Source organism: Astatotilapia calliptera, chromosome 5 (genome assembly GCF_900246225.1).
Source record: "Astatotilapia calliptera chromosome 5, fAstCal1.2, whole genome shotgun sequence".
Taxonomy (NCBI): Eukaryota; Metazoa; Chordata; class Actinopteri; order Cichliformes; family Cichlidae; genus Astatotilapia; species Astatotilapia calliptera.
Genome location: NC_039306.1, coordinates 34,953,335 through 34,971,937, shown reverse-complemented (window position 1 = coordinate 34,971,937; position 18,603 = coordinate 34,953,335). Strand labels below are relative to the sequence as shown.

Below are 18,603 nucleotides of genomic sequence, written 5' to 3'. Positions count from 1 at the left end.
GTAATGCTACCCAGCCTGGAGAGTATGGGCAGTCTCTTACCAATACAGTTGCCATGAGAGTCCTGTGTGAAGCCACTGATGCACTTCTGTTTGGGATTACACAGGAAAGAGCCCACTGTATTCTCACACACAAGGCCCATGCCACAGTTATGAGTTCTCATCGTGCACTCATCAATGTCTGTAAAGAAAGAATAGATTTGCATTAGTTTATCTGCACAAAGCAATCTCTCAATGCATTATTCTGTTACAAGAGGCTCTGTAAATTTAGCTCGAGCTCTCCGGCTGTTAGTAGTACAGCAGGGGGCACTGTGACTCAAGCACAGAACATTTACACACTTTGACTCTGTCAGTGTTTAACTGGAGGGAAGAATTCAATGAAAACATCGCTTGATTCGACTGTGCAATTAACAGAAGTTGAACAGAACTTAAATGACAGTTATTGAATCTCATGAGCAATATGAGAGTTTTTTCCTTTTTTTCATGCCGCAAGTAGTTCATTTTATCCTGGGTCCTCTGAGCAGGTCTTAATTTGACTTTTCTCTGTTGTTAATATCAGAGGGATACTCTTCCAACATTCTGTCACTGCTTTCATATAACTAATTACTTTTTTTGCCTGCTGGATGGTTGACTAGATACTACCTTCATGTTATGCTTGTACTGATTAGTCCTCTGTGATACGAGTCACATGAGCTTCAAAGTGCAGCACCACCAATCCTGCTCTTTGGTTGATTATCTTGTAACATATTGAACCTTGGTATCTGCTTAAACCCACACTTTACTGTTTGGGCCAAGGAAACATGAACTTCCTGTCTTTATGACGATTTGCTGAGTGAGCCTAAATTAGGTGACTTTGGGTAATTGTTTTTGTATTAAAAGTAGTCAAAGATGTTGTCATGTTGTTTGAACAAATCCGTGATATGAAATTACCTATTAACATACCAGAACAACCCTTTAAGTTGACACGTAGGTAAGGTCAAAAGTTTTAAAGGTATGCAAGCACTTGAGTCACAGAGGGGCAGTTCGGTTGGGATTAAATCCACCCAGGACTGTATTTATTCTGGCTTATGTTAGCGCTCGCTATTATGCTGACATAGACCATTTGCAAGACATGGATCGTATGATACCCAAACAGTCTAATAAATAAGCTGGCCATTTTCAAATTATTGCATTAGCTAATGAAATAACCATCACCAAAACCCCAGAGCATTGTTAATCTAGAGCTAGCAAGCTAACGCTATACGAGCTAATGAAGGACAATAAAAACAACAGCCAAATTAGGGGTTTGGTATTATTCGGTTTAGACAGGCTGTTGTCCAACATACACAACACAGAATACATAAAATACAACATAATGCTACCGTCAGTCTTGTGTATATCTTGTAATTATTTTGGTTGATGCAGGCTTGCACACTGTCTGTGAGTATATGCTGCATACCAATGTGACTAATACTCAGTGAATGTATTTAGTCTCCTTTAAGATGCAGTTTACAAAGTATGGCAGGAATGTTGCAGTGAAAATGATTTTTGCATATTTCCTCATCACTAGTGTTAATTTGATCTAAATAAGTGAGGAAACAAGGATCTAGGACAGTACAACAACAGCAGCACCTATTGCATTAATAATGATGCACTACAGTACACTGCAGTCTTGTATTCATGGATTTATGACCCCTAAAGGATTTCCAATAATATGTGTTTTCAGTAATGCCGCTAAAAAGATCAGTAGAGAGGAGGAGGTGACAAACAATAGGACCAGAATGGCTTGTGTGTGAATCAATAATATGCTGCCTCAGTTTGAGCCAGCATGCTGGGCTTGCTTCTTGTTTCTGGACCCTCTTAAAATTTCTGAAAAAGTGGCAACAGTGAGTCCCACACTCCAACACAAACACGAACCCCAGCCAAAGGTAAGTGCCAAGATGTGGAATTACACCAGAGGAAATCTCACAATAAGAAGACAGCAGCTATACCTTGACACACATCAATATGTGTTCGATGAAATGTTTAAATGGAGTATCGTTAATATTCAAAATGTCAAAAGATTTTAAATTATTTTCTTCACATCTGTAATTAGATTCCTGTAACTTTCTCTTTGTCTAATTTTTATTTTTAGTGTCTCATAATTTAATGTTTAAATGAAGCTGACTCCCAGTTTTTGTCAGCCTCTGTACACAAGCCTTTATTAAATATATGACATTGATGCTGAAATTTCTACAGCTTCACAATAACTACATTAAACTATAAGAAATATGGCTCACCAATGCTAGTTTAAACAAAGTATTTTCTTTAGTAAAACTCCCTTGCTTTTTGTTGTTCGTGCTGTAAATGGCTACAGCACTTGCTGTATTCTTGATGTGTAGCTGCTAAGTGAAAAGAAATGAGATGCATCAAGCCCTCAGCAGCCTGGGCCTATTGCAGCAGAACTAAGGGCTGGTTCCGGATCATCGGAGCCAGCTCTAATTGTAGACTTTATTCCAAAGGAAAGTTTTACTGTAAACTTAATCTTGTCTGACTCCCAAATGCAAGCTAGGAACTAATTCTACAGAAGAGGGGTCCGAAAGCTGCAGGCCCTGCCTATTCTACTTTTAAAATACCCCAGGAACCACAAGTAAACCAGCTGTCTGAGAGCAACGTGCTGCATTGGTGTGATATGATACTATGAGGTCTTTAAGATGGCACCTGATTGCGTGGCTGAGTACAACAATCTCAGTTTTATCTGAATTTAGAAGCAGGAAATTAGAGGTCATCTGAATGGCACTGAAAATGTATGCCTTCCAATAATACTGCCTAAGGGAAGCATGTATAATGTAAATATTGCTCTCAACATTGAACCCTGTGGAATTCCGTGATTAACCTTAGCGTGAGAGGAAGACTCCCCATTTACATGAACAAATTGGAGTCTATTAAACAGACTGCAGTGCCGTACCTTTAATACCTTTAATACAGAGAGGTCGTATCTCTGTAGTAAAATATAGTTATCACATACAAAGTGATCAGAGACCATAAGAAGAGCATTTGTAGCCTTCACTGGTGCTGTTTCTGCACTATGATGAATTCTGAACTGTGAAACTCTTCAAACAAACCAATTCCTCTGCAGATGATCTTGAATTACTCATTCATAAAAAGAAGATTGAGATTGGTCTATAATTAGTTAAGACAGCTGGGTCAGGTGATTTTGCTTTTATATCACTGTCCTTGCTTTTGTTTTTACAAAACCAAATCATCCTGAAAATAAAAAAAAATCCTGCATATTATATTGAAGAAGACATAATTTCCACCAGCTATTTCAGAGGCTCTGGAAATGACTGCTGGGTAAATTGGTTTAATGAAACACATCAGGATCAATGAACTCACCCTCGCAAAGACTGTTCCGCAGCTGGTAACCAGCAGGACAAGTGACCTGCAGCTCGCACACAAATGAACCCACTGTGTTCACACAGCGCTGGCTGGGCTTGCAACTGTGGGCACCAGTCACGCACTCATCCACATCTGCAGAAAAAGACAACGGTGACTGTGTGTGAGACAGAGGGAGGGAAGATAACAGGGGGTGCAAGAATATGATGTGGAGGTGAGCTTGCTGATGGACGGGTCCCGTGCATAATTTTGCCCCCGTGCTCAGGCTCTCCGAGCGTCACAGAGATCGAGCTCAGTGAGTTGGCAACAGATGGACAGCAGCAAAACTTCAAATGAAAAGTCTCTCTTATGCGTAAGAATTTGTGGCAGAACAGGAAATTACAAATTTTTGCTTTTGCTTACATGAAAACCATCTAGCTGGGAAGCCTCAGGCATGAAAGTCATTCAGTGCTCCAGCTAAAAACCAAGAGTTGCAGTGAAATGTACAGCTGAGCTCATTAATACTTCAAAAACAACAAACAGAGGCTCTTCTACCAGAATAATTGGAAGAGAAAAGTATGTAGACGGAGAGAAACAGGCCTTAGCTTGAAGAATACCACATCATCTGTCAAACATGGTGAAGGCAATGTTATGGCGTGGGTCTGGTGTTTCTTGATTATGATGATGATAGAAGTAGTAAGCTGAATTTTTCGGTGTACAGGTGTACTGTGCTCAGATTCAGCCAAATGTTGCTAAATTAATTGCAAATTCCTTCACAGTCCAAATGGATAATGAGCCAAAGCGTTCTGCAAAAGCAAGATTGTTTTCAGGGCAAATAATCTGGATATTAATCAGTGGCCAAGTCATTCATCTTTTCTCAACCCAACAGAGCATGCTTTTCAGGTACTTAAGAAAAAATTTAATGCAAAGAGACCCACAACCAAGCAGAAAATGAAGGCAGCTGCAGTAAACGCCTAGCTCAGCATCTCAGGGAAGGAAATGGAGCATTTGGTGATATCCATGTGTGCTAGGCAGACACTAACTGCAAAAAATAGCAATCTTTATAAACTTTATAAACCTAAATGAACCAATAATCTATTAACTCAGCTGTATTCCTGCTGTTACTTTTGTAGGGAGGTGGCCATCACGGTGCAGTGTAGGTAGGTATGTCATAAATCTAACACATTATTATCCTATAATTTAATTTTATCCTCCCACCACCCCAGACAACCTCATTATACGAACTTTATTAATCTATCGGTCTCTTAATCCCCTAAATTCCCAGTTATCACTGGATGGCACTCATTCTAATGCTGTGCAATCTACATATGTAATGTTTCTTCTTTTTAAATTGTTCTCCCAAGTTTGGGCAAAAAACAAAGAAAATTATTTGTGTAACTAACACGCAAGATGAAAATTTCAATTCCCCCCCCAAAAAAGGCTGTTTGTCCTTTCTCCAGCCTTTAGGGCTACAGCTGAGGTTATCACCACTCATGACCTCACAGGGTTAACATCCACCAGCTCATCAGCTACCTTTAAAGGTTTAAGGTTAAGGTCAGGGTTCAGTTAACATCCACCTCTTTTTAGAGGTAATAATTTAAATGTCTTCAAACTGGAACACCTGGAATAAACAAGCTTTACGTGAAAGATAACCTTTAAAAATGTGTCTATCTACTGCAGCATGTGGCCAATAGATGACCAAGTTGAGTTTTGTTTGTTCCTTTGTAATATTTGACTTTGAAGAAGTCAAACTGAAAATAACAGGTCTGGGCAAAAGCTACATGATATTTTGCTTGTTAAGCGTGTTTGTGTGAAATGAAAAAACAGTTGAGAGCCTTTAAATCTTTATCAGTCAAACTGTGCAGCAGCCAGTAAACAGGCGCTGTTGATTTATGACAGCGGTGGCCTTGTGCTGAGACGGTGGATCGCCGCTCTGTCGTGGCTCGTCTTTATCAAACGGCTGCATTCCCTTATCACGCATCACATGCGAGGCCGATTAGTTGGATGCACTGATAGGGTAACGCTGGGATTATTGTGTGTGTGTATGTGTGTTTGTTTGTGTGTGGCAGCCATCCACATTTGAAGATCACCCCAAAATATGGTGCATTCCACAGGGAACCAGACAAAAAAGGTGTTGTACAAAATATGCTGGAGAAAACAAAAATCTGGAACAAGAGGGAACATATTCTCCTGTGCTCCCCGTGTGTGTGTTTGAGTGCCAGCAATCCCTTTTTGAAAAGTCTTTGTCGACTTTCAAAGTTTTTGCCGTGGGGAATTTGAATAAACTGTGTGCCTTACAACACCATCCCACAGGCAGGAGTAAAAACACAGATCTGAAGTTTTCAGCGTGTACCTGGCTTTGTCACATCCTGCAGCTTTTTTTCTGTTAACCTCATAAAACTGCACCTCATCACCTCTCACAGCTCAGAGCGTACTTTATGGTATTATATGAGCCCCCTGTGGAGCTGCAGCAAATGCATTTGTCTAAATAAAATTAACAGTTTTCCCTTCTTGAGCAGCGCAGTGGTGACAAATTCTTGTTTGCGAGCTATCTTTGCAAACGTCTCCATTTCTTCCTCAACTGAGAGACATCTGTTATGAACATTGTAGGGAGGGATATTTCCAGGGGCAAAATCCTCCTGAGCTCATAGACCACCCCTTCCTCTGGGCGCTGCTGGCCTTCAAGCACAGGGTTAGACAGGACTGTTTCCAAAGTTTGCGTATTGCCAGTGGTGCAGAAAGTCTCCTTCCACCACAGCGCTCTGGTGGCCAACGTTATTTCCAGTTTGTCATTCAAATCCGAAAAAGCAAAGGAAATCGGGCCTAATGCTTCAATGTCCCTACACCTCTGCTGACTTGCCCCGTGGAGACAGCCTCATTACACAGTGAAGCGATCCAGTACAAGGTGGAAACAACTTATTTTTGAGAAATACAAATGCTTAGTTGAATGGACAAGGGAGACAGCAGTTTGAAAGGAATTCCATCAAGAGCGAGCACAGGGAGATGTCCGAAAGGCACCACAGATGAAAACACACACACAGTTTTTCCTACACACTTGACCCAGCAGACAATGAAGTATTTATTTATTTTTTATTTTTTTAAGGTCAAGCTGCAGTGAATGAAGTCAGCCTTGGCTTATTTGCCGAACTAGTTTTAAACGTGGAGGTTAAAGTTGCACGCCGCGAGCCTGATTCCACTGTCGGCTGTGACAGCGGATAAATGAAGGCAGCTAAACCACACAGAGTGGAACAGATGCATTCAGGTGTGTACCTGTTATTGGGGTATTTTTTTCAGGCTTTTACAATTTGCACAGATGCAACTTTAGTTTCCAGGTTTTTGTGTACAGACACTGAAAATGATAAATTGATGAGCCAAAAGATCACTGACAGAAAATAAAGCCAATAATTTTGATTCAGTGTTGTCGATGTTAGTGGGTCAGAGCAGTGAAACTCGTCTTTACTGAAATATGTTAATATATGAAAAAGGACTGAAACAGTACGCCTCAGTTTTTCTAATGCTGCTCTAGTAAATGAAAGACATATGTCAGCAGGACTCTTGGGGCTCTGGTAGCTCATTGCTTAAATTGTTCTATAATTATAAAATAGAAAGTTTCACCTCGACCCATCCAGTCACCAGAGGTTTCTTGCTGTTAAAAGGGAATTTTACCATCCCACTGTTTTCAAGTGCATTCTCATAGGGGGTCATCTGTTTGTTGAGGTATTGTATGGTCTTTACCTTTCAGTATAAAGCCCCTTCAGGTAACAGGGGTTGTAAACCAGTGCTATGTAAATAAAACTGAAGTAAATTTCATTTACATTCCTTTCCAGGCATAAACTGAATGACTTGATTGTCTGAGAAAAACACTAAAATATTGCCTAAACCTTGAGAAACACCAGGAACGTCTGTATGGGATGATGATATTAGAGTCAGATTAGAGATTACTTTAGCCTAGATTGGACTGTGATTCAGAAGACATCGTGGTCAATCAGTGTCATCTTCCACAAAGACAATCCTGACCATGTAAGTGTCCAGATTATGGCAGCAATGCAACCACAGAGATGATAACATGGTGGAGGATGTCATCCATAGTTATCATTCAAGTAATAACTCTGTAAGCTTTCGATCTCCACAAAACACTCGAAGGAATGCAAAACAAATCCAGTCCTGCCCGCAATGGTTTGTTTAGTCCCAGTTCAGAAAAGGGTGAAGGTGTCAGCCACATGCACTGGAGCCAACTGTGTGTGCATTTGGGTGTACGCCCCTGGGATGTTCATTTGTCTGAACCACATGTATCATTCAAGTTGTGCATAAAACCTTCTCTTAAAAACAGTCTTTTCTTAAAAAAAAACATCTCCATGGGAAGAACTGTGTGCTAAAATATTACCAGTTATTCACATTCATATGCAGCTGAAAGCGAGATCACGAAAAGCAGCTGTATTTACCCTGTAAACCTGCAAATTAAAATATAACAGTCTCAATAAGGGACGACTCGCAGGTTTTCTGATGGAAGTGCTTCCATTTGCTAAACAAATTACAGAAAAGTGCAAATGATCCCAGGTGTTAATACTTTCACAGTCTGATGCACCCTCATTTCAAAAACACTCAGGATCATGTGCAAATCATTTAAAGTCTATATTCCATTAAAATGATAGAGCATATGAAACCCTCTGTGTTGCATCACCTCTTCTTTAAAAACAGTGCTTTTGCTTCATAACAGATTTCAGCTGTTCCTCCTTTTTTAATGTCAGCAGTCTTCTAATAGTTGCAAACGGTGGTTTGACATTGTCTTGCACAAATAAGCAAGTCCTTTCCTATGGCCCTGAAAAAGATGGAGGCATATGTTGCTTCAAAACCTGAACACATTTATGCACTAAAGTTTCCTTCACAGATGTGCAACTAACTCATGACATGTGCACTAATGTGCAATCCCCGTACCATATGTATATTTGAACTGTGGGCTGAAACCAATCAGGTGGTCCCTCCAGTTTTAGCCCACAAAGCCTGGAGACCATAACCTCCAAAAATAAGTTCAGCCCCTTTATGAAATGTTTTGCTTGCATTAAATTCAAAACTAGCATATACTTTATTTTGCACTTCATTCCAGCACAATATATTTTTGTTCATTTTACACACCTACCCACCCACCAAGCATCAACAGCAAGTACTCCAGAGTTTACTTCACAGTCTACTTATATATCTTTCAAATCCTCAGCACCCCCTCGCAATCATGACCTGTCATGGTATTTGCTTTGTTTCATTCCACTCTGCACTAAATGTTGCCCACCCACAAGTCCACATGTGGGAGCACTTTAGGGAAAGAAAGTGCTCACTTTGCTCACTGAAGGAAATGATAGGAGGGAAAACACTTCCTTTAATGTAGTACTTGTTCATCTTGAGTGTTATCCTGTCTGGTAACAGACTCAGCACTTCCAGCACACACTTTGTTAATTTTAGTGATTTCGCACCTAAAGCCTCCTACCAGTGTCCCGAGCTACCACACAAACATGCTGAAAGAAAGGTACTGAGTACATACACAGATGCTGTGTGTAGTGTGTGATATTGCAACAACTGCTCCCACAGAGTAATTGGCTATGGTTGAATCATGCTTGAGGCGACAGTTTCCACCACCTAACATTGGGAGCCCAATCAGCTGATGCATTGTTTAGCATCACGAGACCTTCATGAGTGACTGAATCCAATTGAAAAGTGCCCCGACCTATGGACAGACACTTCATTTCACTGCAGCTCTGTCATCCGGCCTGCATGTATTTGTTCCTTTATGCATTCACTGGGTTTGTTGTTGCTGTTAGGTTGCTTGTTACCTTGTGGTAACCAGGCTTGAGGGAGACAGCTTAAGGGATACATATGAGCTTTGTGAACCACTCCAATTACTGCCAATGGTAATGTGACAAGAAAGCACGGCGGCCCTTACCTTCACACATCCATCCATCTGTCATCAGTGAGAACCCCGGGAAGCAGGAGCAGCGAGCCCGGCCTGCCACGGCCTTACACTGTTGACTGCAGCCACCGTTGTCTGCAAGAGACAAGCAGCATGATTACAGTTGTCTCTGCATTCCACACAGCTACACCTCCAGGGCAGTCATTTGCAGTCATGTTTCTCATCTTTGTACTGTTTCTCTTGCTCTCCCGAGGCTACCATGGACCCCACCTTCCCTCCCGCACACTGATCATTTGCTCCCTGCTGGAAGGAGCCTCTCATGAGCCATCGCAGTCACACACCAGAATCAATTCTCCCTATTTAACAGCTCAATAGCTCTGTCACAAAGAGGCATGGGCCAGGAACTGTTTCCCCACAATCTCTAACCAACACATTCCCCTCTAAAGCTCTGTAGCGGCGAAGGCCGCTCTATACATCGATCAGGATCTTCTTATAGCTAACAGAGACACTTTGAAGGAGTGGAGGCTTTCACTCGAAGTTGGACTTTTGAGCTTAAGGGTTTGCAGTGCTCATCTCCCACTGACATGATTAGGATTCTGCTAATGAAGCTGCTGAAAGCTTAGATTAACTAATACTAATCAGTTTATTAGTGAAAACATGTTGTGAGGCAGCTCTTCCTGTTTTGACCTGTCGTAACTCTGGAATGTTTTACCTGTGAGCAGTCAGGAGGCGCTCACACACATCGTGTTAGTAAGAGCAGAAATGTATGACTTCTATAGACAGAGTTAGAAAGTGAATGCAGTAGTGATGGCTTGTTCATTTCCCCACCATACATAAAGCCATAACTCATTCTCACCACATATTACACATGTTTGGACACATTTTGGCGAGGTCTCTCTTGGAAAATAAATTTTAAACTCAGTGAAAATTTTTACTTTTAAATAAAGGATATTAAAAAAAAGCTTTAACGTCTTAACATCCACCATGTCACTGGCTACCCGTTCAGAGCTAGTGTTGGATTTTGTTTTAAGCCTACAGGATGTGTTTTTGACATGTAAGAATTATATACACAGTGGCTCACAAAAGTATTTGAACTTTCCCACATTTTGTCTCATGACAGCCACAAACATGAATCTATTTTATTGGAATTCCAACACAAAGTGGTGCACACGTGAGAAGTGGAACGAAAATCATACATGATTCCAAACATGTTTTACAAATAAATAACTGAAAAGTGGGGTGTGCGTAATTATTCAGCCTCCTGAGTCAATACTTTGTAGAACCAGCTTTTGCTGCAGGTCTAGCTGCCAGTCTTTTAGGGTCTGTCTCTACCAGCTTTGCACATCTACAGACTGAAATCTTTGCCCATTCTTCTTTGCAAAACAGCTCCAGCTCAGTCAGATTAGATGGACAGCGTTTGTGAACAGCAGTTTTCGCCACAGATTCTCGATTGTATTTAGATCTGGACTTTGACTGGGCCATTCTAACACATGGATATGTTTTGTTTTAAACCACTCCATTGTTGCCCTGGCTTTATGTTTAGGGTCATTGTCCTGCTGGAAGGTGAACCTCCGCCCCAGTCTCAAGTCTTTTGCAGACTCCAAGAGGTTTTCTTCCAAGATTGCCCTGTATTTGGCTCCATCCATCTTCCCATCAACTCTGACCAGCTTCCTGTCCCTGCTGAAGAGAAGCACCCTCAGAGCATGATGCTGCCACCACCATATCTGACAGTGGGGATGGTGTGTTCAGAGTGATGTGCAGTGTTAGTTTTCTGCCACACATAGCGTTTTGCATTTTGGCCAAAAAGTTCCATTTTGGTCTCATCTGACCAGAGCAGCTTCTTCCACATGTTTGCTGTGTCCCCCACATGGCTTGTGGCAAACTGCAAACGGGACTTCTTATGGTTTTCTGTTAACAATGGCTTTCTTCTTGCCACTCTTCCATAAAGGCCAACGTTGTGCAGTGCACGACTAATAGTTGTCCTGTGGACAGATTCCCCCACCTGAGCTGTAGATCTCTGCAGCTCGTCCAGAGTCACCATGGGCCTCTTGGCTGCATTTCTGATCAGCGCTCTCCTTGTTCGGCCTGTGAGTTTAGGTGGACGGCCTTGTCTTGGTAGGTTTACAGTTGTGCCATACTCCTTCCATTTCTGAATGATTGCTTGAACAGTGCTCCGTGGGATGTTCAAGGCTTGGGAAATCTTTTTGTAGCCTAAGCCTGCTTTAAATTTCTCAATAACTTTATCCCTGACCTGTCTGGTGTGTTCTTTGGACTTAATGGTGTTGAAAAAAATATATATTCTGATTGCTTGGGTCATCATTTATGATGGCTTAGAGCACACAGCGTCCAAAGACTAACAGAAAATGTGAGCCAAGTAAGGGATCAGTGGAGAAGCATAGCAGAGCCAAAAATCATGTGTCATATTCTGACATTGGTGATATTGATATATTAAGTAAATCTATGAATAATATAAGAGACCAGCTGTGTTGACTGCAAATGTTCTCTCTTTGACTTTGGTATATTTATAACATTTATTGGTCCAATATATTATATTAGACTTCATTATTGCTTTATAGACCTACATCTCGAGTTGTTTGAGCTGTGTTTTTGAGCTCCTGTCATAAATCTTTTCCAGATATGGCAACATTTTAAGGGACAATTGCATTGCAACTTTTGCATTTGCCTTTAATATCTTTGCTGGCCTCCTTCATTATGTCTGGAGCAGTTTATCCAGTTAGCTGAATGATTAGGTACACCCAAAAAGGAGGTTACATTGTTTGGGGGTTTAATAAGAGCTTAATCTGACTGTGAAACACAAATAACACACAAAAAATGCCCACTAATAAAAAATATGTTGTCTTACAACTGAAATTACCGTGACAGAAATAATGGAAGTCGTGTGTATGGATGCAATAAAAACAGCTTGCATTCATCTCTCCAGGTTACACAGGCGACAGATTACTAACCCAATAATTTTAATCTATCTTTACTGCTACACAGAATGCAGAAAATCTAATATTATACAAAATAACTTTTAACACAAGAAATCAAGAAAAGTTTGAAGCATCAGGAAAACATATGGACATCACCTTCAAAAAAGTGTCCTTTCATCGTGCGCAGTGTGAGGAGCCACACCGTATGCTCACCTACAACCACATTTCCACTCTTTATCCCTCGGCTGCAGAATTAGACGAAAAAAAGCTACTATGAAGCTTTTTTTATTAGCACATGACAGATGGGTGTGACCTGCCTGGACTACTGCCTTACTCAAGTTAATTATGCTACATGTATGATAGCTGTCCTGTGGGTCTCAGTTAAGAATAAAGTAGAATTTCTGAAAAATATTTAGAGAAGTTAGACACAACTACAACAACTATAATGCAGTTTATGATATCTTATTGGAAATGTGGCAAAAAGGATCCAAATAGCAAAAAATATGACACACATTTAACCTTTAACCTGACTGATGAAGCTGATTCAGGGTCTACCTCATATGGGCTACAGTTCAGGTGACAGTTGCTCTAACCCTTGAACCAAACTCACAGCGAGTACGTTTGAGCCCAGGGGTTAGACTTCTCCTCAAAAGACTAATCAAAGACTGTTGCACGCCACAAAACTCCTGACAGCACTGTTACCAAGATGTATGTTCCAGATTATGGTCAATCGTGTCTGCTCTCTGGGGATCAGTTGATGTTTCTACCAATGGAGCGATTCTTATTTAGCACTTTTCTTCACCCAAGCACATTTTCTATGCAGTGCTTTTTATCTAACATTCACATACATTCAATACTGCAATGAATGCATCAGAGAGCAACTTGAAGTTAGTATCAGCAGCCCAGGATCGAACCACCAGCCTTCTGATTAGTAGATGACCTGCTCTACCACCTGACTTACAGCCACCTCACTGCACATCAGAGCTGCTTTCCGAGACAGGTTGTCCCAGTGATGTCATTTGCTTTGTGGTCCAGTGTTTAGATTACCTGCACATGGATTGAGGCTAAAGGAGCTGGTGGTGGTTGTAGTAGTTTTAGTAGTAGTGGTGGTGGGGGAAAAAGCTGGACCGTCAACTTCTCTGAGGCCATTGTCCTCCTTGAAGCTCACTGCAGAACAACAACAGCACAGACTGTGAGAAACATGTAGCGGTCCAGCTAACCGAGGCTACTGCGTTCCTACCATTTAATGTTTCTAATATATGCAGCAAATTTGAAAACGAGCAATATTCCAAGACATCATTTGACCCATGCTGAGTGTTTTTGTCATTATACTCTTTTATGGAGCAGAGAGAGTTCTATGAATAAATGAACATTTTTATTTGAGGGCGTAATGGGTGGATTTGTTATACTCCTCTTTAAATATCTTTTTCCCAAGGGCCATAAATATGATGGCGATCAAATCTGCTGCTGGTTTAACCACAGCACAACCATAGATTAGCTTACTGAGATTTCTGCATTTAAGCTTTTAGTGGAAGTAAAATACTTTTTTGTTATGCAGCTGCCTCATCTCGTGTCAGTGAATTCTGAACACGTGGAGTTTTTTTAAACCGAAGTAGCACAGGGTCAAACTAAATATGACAGCCACAGAATTTCAAATAATGTGACAAATGAAGTAATTAACACAACTCATTATGTCCAGTGCTTGGAACCTTGGTTCCTGACATGCATGTAAATGCTACTTTACATCTACCACCCACCTAAGCACTGTTGCAGCCCAAGAGCCCCACACCAGCTCATGGCTGTGCAATAATACTTGAACAGCTCAAAAAAACAGTGCTTATCCAGTTCTCAAACTCACGTGGTCCCAAACAGCCTAACCTGTCCTTGAAGAACCTCGGAGACACTGCGTCCATGTCCTGACAGGTCATGGACACAGTGGGCATGTGGTTTTTATGTCATGGCTGATTGTTATACACCACTCTCACGGTGTCATTTTTCTAAAATAAATACACAAAGCATTCATTTGTCTGTTTGTTAGCAGTGTAGCATCCAAAGTTTTCAAGATATCATTTTAAAATCTTGTGCGATGGTAGATGCCAATAATAGCTCGAGCTGATTTCATTTTGATGAAAATCGGGTCAAAGTCACACCAAATATGAAAATCAGTAAAAACTTTATATTACCCACAGCTTTTCATGAATATTCTTCAAACTTTGCAACAAAATACTTGATCTTGGGGGAAATAAGTACCTGTATTGACTAAGCATTTGACCATGACCTTCACTGTTAGTGCCCAAGGTCAAAATTAGCCTTGAAAAAATATTTAAAGAAACCATGACAAGAGAGAGCTGTACAATCATTTTTTTTTCAATATGATGACCTAAGATGTCATAATGACGCCATAACAGGCTGATGTCATTAACCTCCCTCATAAAACATCAAAGTTTTAGTAGAGCCCTTGCCCTTCGAGAGGAGTTGCGCTCTCTGAGTGCTCCACTGAGCTCTCTCTCAGCTCATATTCAATCACCCTGCTAGCACCCCAACATAAAGCATATGCCTAGAGTAATGGGGGTAGTGAAACTCCTTTTGAAATAATCTTATGTCCATTTGTCACTTTCAGCTCTTCCTGAGATGTTTAAATGTACCTATACTACCAAACACATGGAAACCCTGTTCCTTTAGCCTCTATGCAATTAGTGCATGTCATGTTTTTGTGTATTGTGCATGACAGATATATATAACTACATATGACACATTGTTCAGCATTTCAAACACAGCACAACAATCTTGTCAAGCCTTGGATTTCTCCAAATATGAAATTAAAATTATGATTTTAAGGACGGGCTACTGTACCTGGTGCACACGAATGTCCATCCAGCTGCAGGATGTAGCCCTGGTGGCAGCTACAGCGATAGGAGCCCCAGATGTTGGTGCATGTGTGCTGGCACAGCTGGCCAGGGTAGAGCTCACACTCGTCAACATCCTCCTGCTCCTCCACAGTGTTGGCAGCTTCATCTGTGGAACTGATGGAGAAGGCTTCCTTGGGGAACTTATTGTCTGATACTGGGAGTCCGTGGAGAGGAGGGGGGGGGGGGGGGGGTGTAAGATTAGGAACCAGATTTTCTGTATTTATTCCAAACACTTATCTAATGAAACTGACTTGAAGACACAAAACAACATCTGCTCGTCCCCTACAATCAAATTCAAAGTGTGTATGTGTGTTTATACAGTGCAGTTATACATTTCCTGTTTTAGTTTTACATGAAAACAAATGTAAAAAGTCAACTGTGAAACCCTCATTGCATTTATAGAACGCTTAATGTTCTTTACTAAATGAGAGTAACGTATTCTGAATACTTTGGATTACTTAATAAATGATCATGCTCTTGACAACCAACACCAACTAGATTTTTAAATCTTAATATAAATGAGTAACAGTCGGTGGACATTAGGTAAGGCTGCACTTTTTGCAGCGATCTCGTATAGAAGACTATATAAAACAGGTCCACGGCTCCGAACCGTAGTAAAGGGACCTCTGGCTAATACGTCGGGTTTGTGTCGGGCTCGTAGCTAAAAACTAGCTTCACTTTGTTGTCTGGGTCAACTTTGCTAGTGAGAGACAGAGAGAGGCGTTGAAAGGCTGCTCTAACGTAACGGGTATGGCAGTCCATTCTCCCTGCAGCACGGACTACACTGCCCATAAGGCTACATTCTTTAGGGCTATGCCTGTAACACTCTGCCTATTGCCTTCATATTAAATCATTTTTTAAATAATAATTTTTAAAAATATTTCTCCACCTCGCCACCTCCGGGCCACAAGTGGTAGTGACGTGGTCCGTGAGACACAGACATTGTTTTGTTTGGGTTTCCACCTGCGTGGAATTACCAAATATAGAGAGGGGGCAGCCTAACATATGAAACAGGGAAGTACCGCCGTGTAATCCATTTACTTCAACAAAGTAACTGTATTCTGAATACCACCTTTTTAAACTGTAACTGTAACAGAATACAGTTACTCATATTTTGTATTTTCAATACATACTGCTGGTACATGTATTCCGTTACTCCCCAACACTGACGACTAGAAAGCATTGATATTAGAGTTGAGAATTGAGTTCATTTAAAGACCCTACAATAATTCAGAGAAAACCCCAACAATCAGACAGCCCTGTTTGAGCAAGAACTGGGTGACAGTCACAAGCAAAAACTCAGGACAGCAGGAAAAAACCTCTCGCAGAACCTGCATCAGGAAAGGGTTGCGATCAACGAATCAACGATCACATGGAGCCTTTCTATCTGACCAACAAACATCAGCAGACACACAAACTGTTTGTTAGCAGTTCATCAACTTTTACACAGGTCTGTGTAGTTCTGTTTAACTAATGAATGTCTGTGCTTGTGACACCTCTGATTACTGAACTGTCTCTCTGAAAAGTGCGCTGTGCCTCGTACACTTAATAATGACCCAACTTGATTGAGATCACCTTGAAAACAAAGTGTTTTATCTCAAACAGTAGATATGCAGATGTGATAAATGTATATTGCTAAACTTGTATGCTGCATTATCCAACACTATCCATTATCCAATATTCAAGCAAGACTGCGTTCAATCTTGCTAAATCTTTATGGTCACATGACTTGGCAGGTGCATCCTCGATCAGATTTTAAGGCTTTAATACGGCTGCTGTACGTGCCGCTTTGGGCTAAATTTGTAAAGCAAAGTAATTTTGGACTAAATAAAGGCTGACTGGAAAAAAAATGTCCATAAATGTTGAGCTCGGGATTTAGGTTATTACTGATGCATTTTCCCTTTGTAGAACAGAATAATAATAATAATGGATTGGATTTATATAGCGCTTTTCAAGGCACCCAAAGCGCTTTACAATTCCACTATTCATTCACTCTCACATTCACACACTGGTGGAGGCAGCTACAGTTGTAGCCACAGCTGCCCTGGGGCAGACTGACAGAAGCGAGGCTGCCATATCGCGCCATCGGCCCCTCTGGCCAACACCAGTAGGCAAGTAGGGTAAAGTGTCTTGCCCAGGGACACAACGACCAGGACAGAGAGCCCAGGGATCGAACCGGCGACCTTCCGGTTACAGATGCGATTCCCAACCCCCTGAGCCAGAAGACATGGAGAGATACATTGCAAAAATATAATTTATCAATAATATGTCCAGATGTGGGTTTTAAAAAATATCTCTCACAGTCATTTACCTGGGGTTTAAATTCAGAGGATTAAATGTTTCCTGCTTTAATTAAAAGGCAGTGAGTCATAAGACTCAAAATATCCCCCCTGGAAATAATTACAGTTGCTTCTCATGCAATTTTTAAAATTCTAAATACACTCACACAGTAAAAGCATCTTTGCTGTGAGGGTGTTTGCGAGAATTATTAGATAGACTCAATGGACGTCACTAGTTTTTGCAACCTTAAAACCTTGCAAAGCTTTCAGCAGGTTAATTGATTCCCACTTCAGAATGACATCATTCAGACTTTTTTTGGAAGCTAAAGGAAATGAGCTGCAGTGGATTGTTCAAGCAGAGCCTATTAAAGGGCAGGATTATGTGGAATTCCTCTTATGTTGTGAATGAAATAACAGCCTAAAGCGTTGAGAAGACCAACCTTACCTCACCATCGTACTAAAAAACAACTATTCCCATTAAAGGACAACCATGAAAATAATGAACTGCATTTCCATGCCGTGTGTCTGTTCCCAATATATAAAACTAAGAAGCCGGAAAAGGGTCTTCCAAACCGCAAACTAATGATTATGGAATGATTCTTCTGCTTTTGTAAAAAGTTTTATGTCACCCATCACGAATCTGATGTCATTGATGAAAAACATGCAAATCCCTTCTAATAGCGCCTACAGCTGCAAACAAGGTATGTAGGTCATATTCAGTGAAATGTTAACAAGCAGTCATGTTTTTGCAGATGGAATGAAAAGCAAAGGTTTGCTGAAATGCTTGTGCATTAAACCTGAGCTTCTTGACAACCCGCTGGATCAAAGACAGAGGAAAACTTTGCTGGCCCAAGTAGAGAGACAACAGCCCGAGCTGCCATCTGTTCCTGATTCATCACAGCTCCCCATTACTCTGCACGGTAACGTGACTCCTGACCGATCAACCCTGAGCATCTGACATAGGCCTGTATGAGAATAAAATACTGATGGCTCAGATCTGGACTGCTTGCTGTTGTAGTGCAGTTTTGCCAGTAGCCACAAATACGTGAGAAGTTGGTGAGGAGTGTGTATGTGTCATAAACTCAACGTGCTTAACATGAAAGATAAAAACACAGAAACCTAACCCATAACAAACATGCAAACAGACAAAAGCTATTAAATGTAAGCCTATGAGATTAAAAAGACTGTGAGTCTGTTTTTGAATGCACACATAGATGTGACTGATCTAAGGTCAGTGGGTAGCTTGAGCCAAA

The 18,603-nt window shown here is 41.0% G+C and overlaps 1 protein-coding gene across 2 annotated transcripts in view; it reads right to left on the bottom strand.

Annotated features, from left to right (window-relative positions):
• Window positions 1–18,603, bottom strand: part of fbln2 (fibulin 2) — a 77,250-nt gene that overhangs the window by 10,704 nt on the left and 47,943 nt on the right. For both annotated transcript variants that reach the window (XM_026169063.1, XM_026169064.1), the window contains exons 6-10: window positions 15,016–15,225; window positions 13,210–13,329; window positions 9,263–9,364; window positions 3,352–3,486; window positions 41–178 (exon numbers count right to left, since the gene is read on the bottom strand). In XM_026169063.1, the coding sequence (XP_026024848.1) occupies window positions 41–178; window positions 3,352–3,486; window positions 9,263–9,364; window positions 13,210–13,329; window positions 15,016–15,225 (705 nt within the window). The remainder of the gene's footprint in view (window positions 1–40; window positions 179–3,351; window positions 3,487–9,262; window positions 9,365–13,209; window positions 13,330–15,015; window positions 15,226–18,603) is intronic.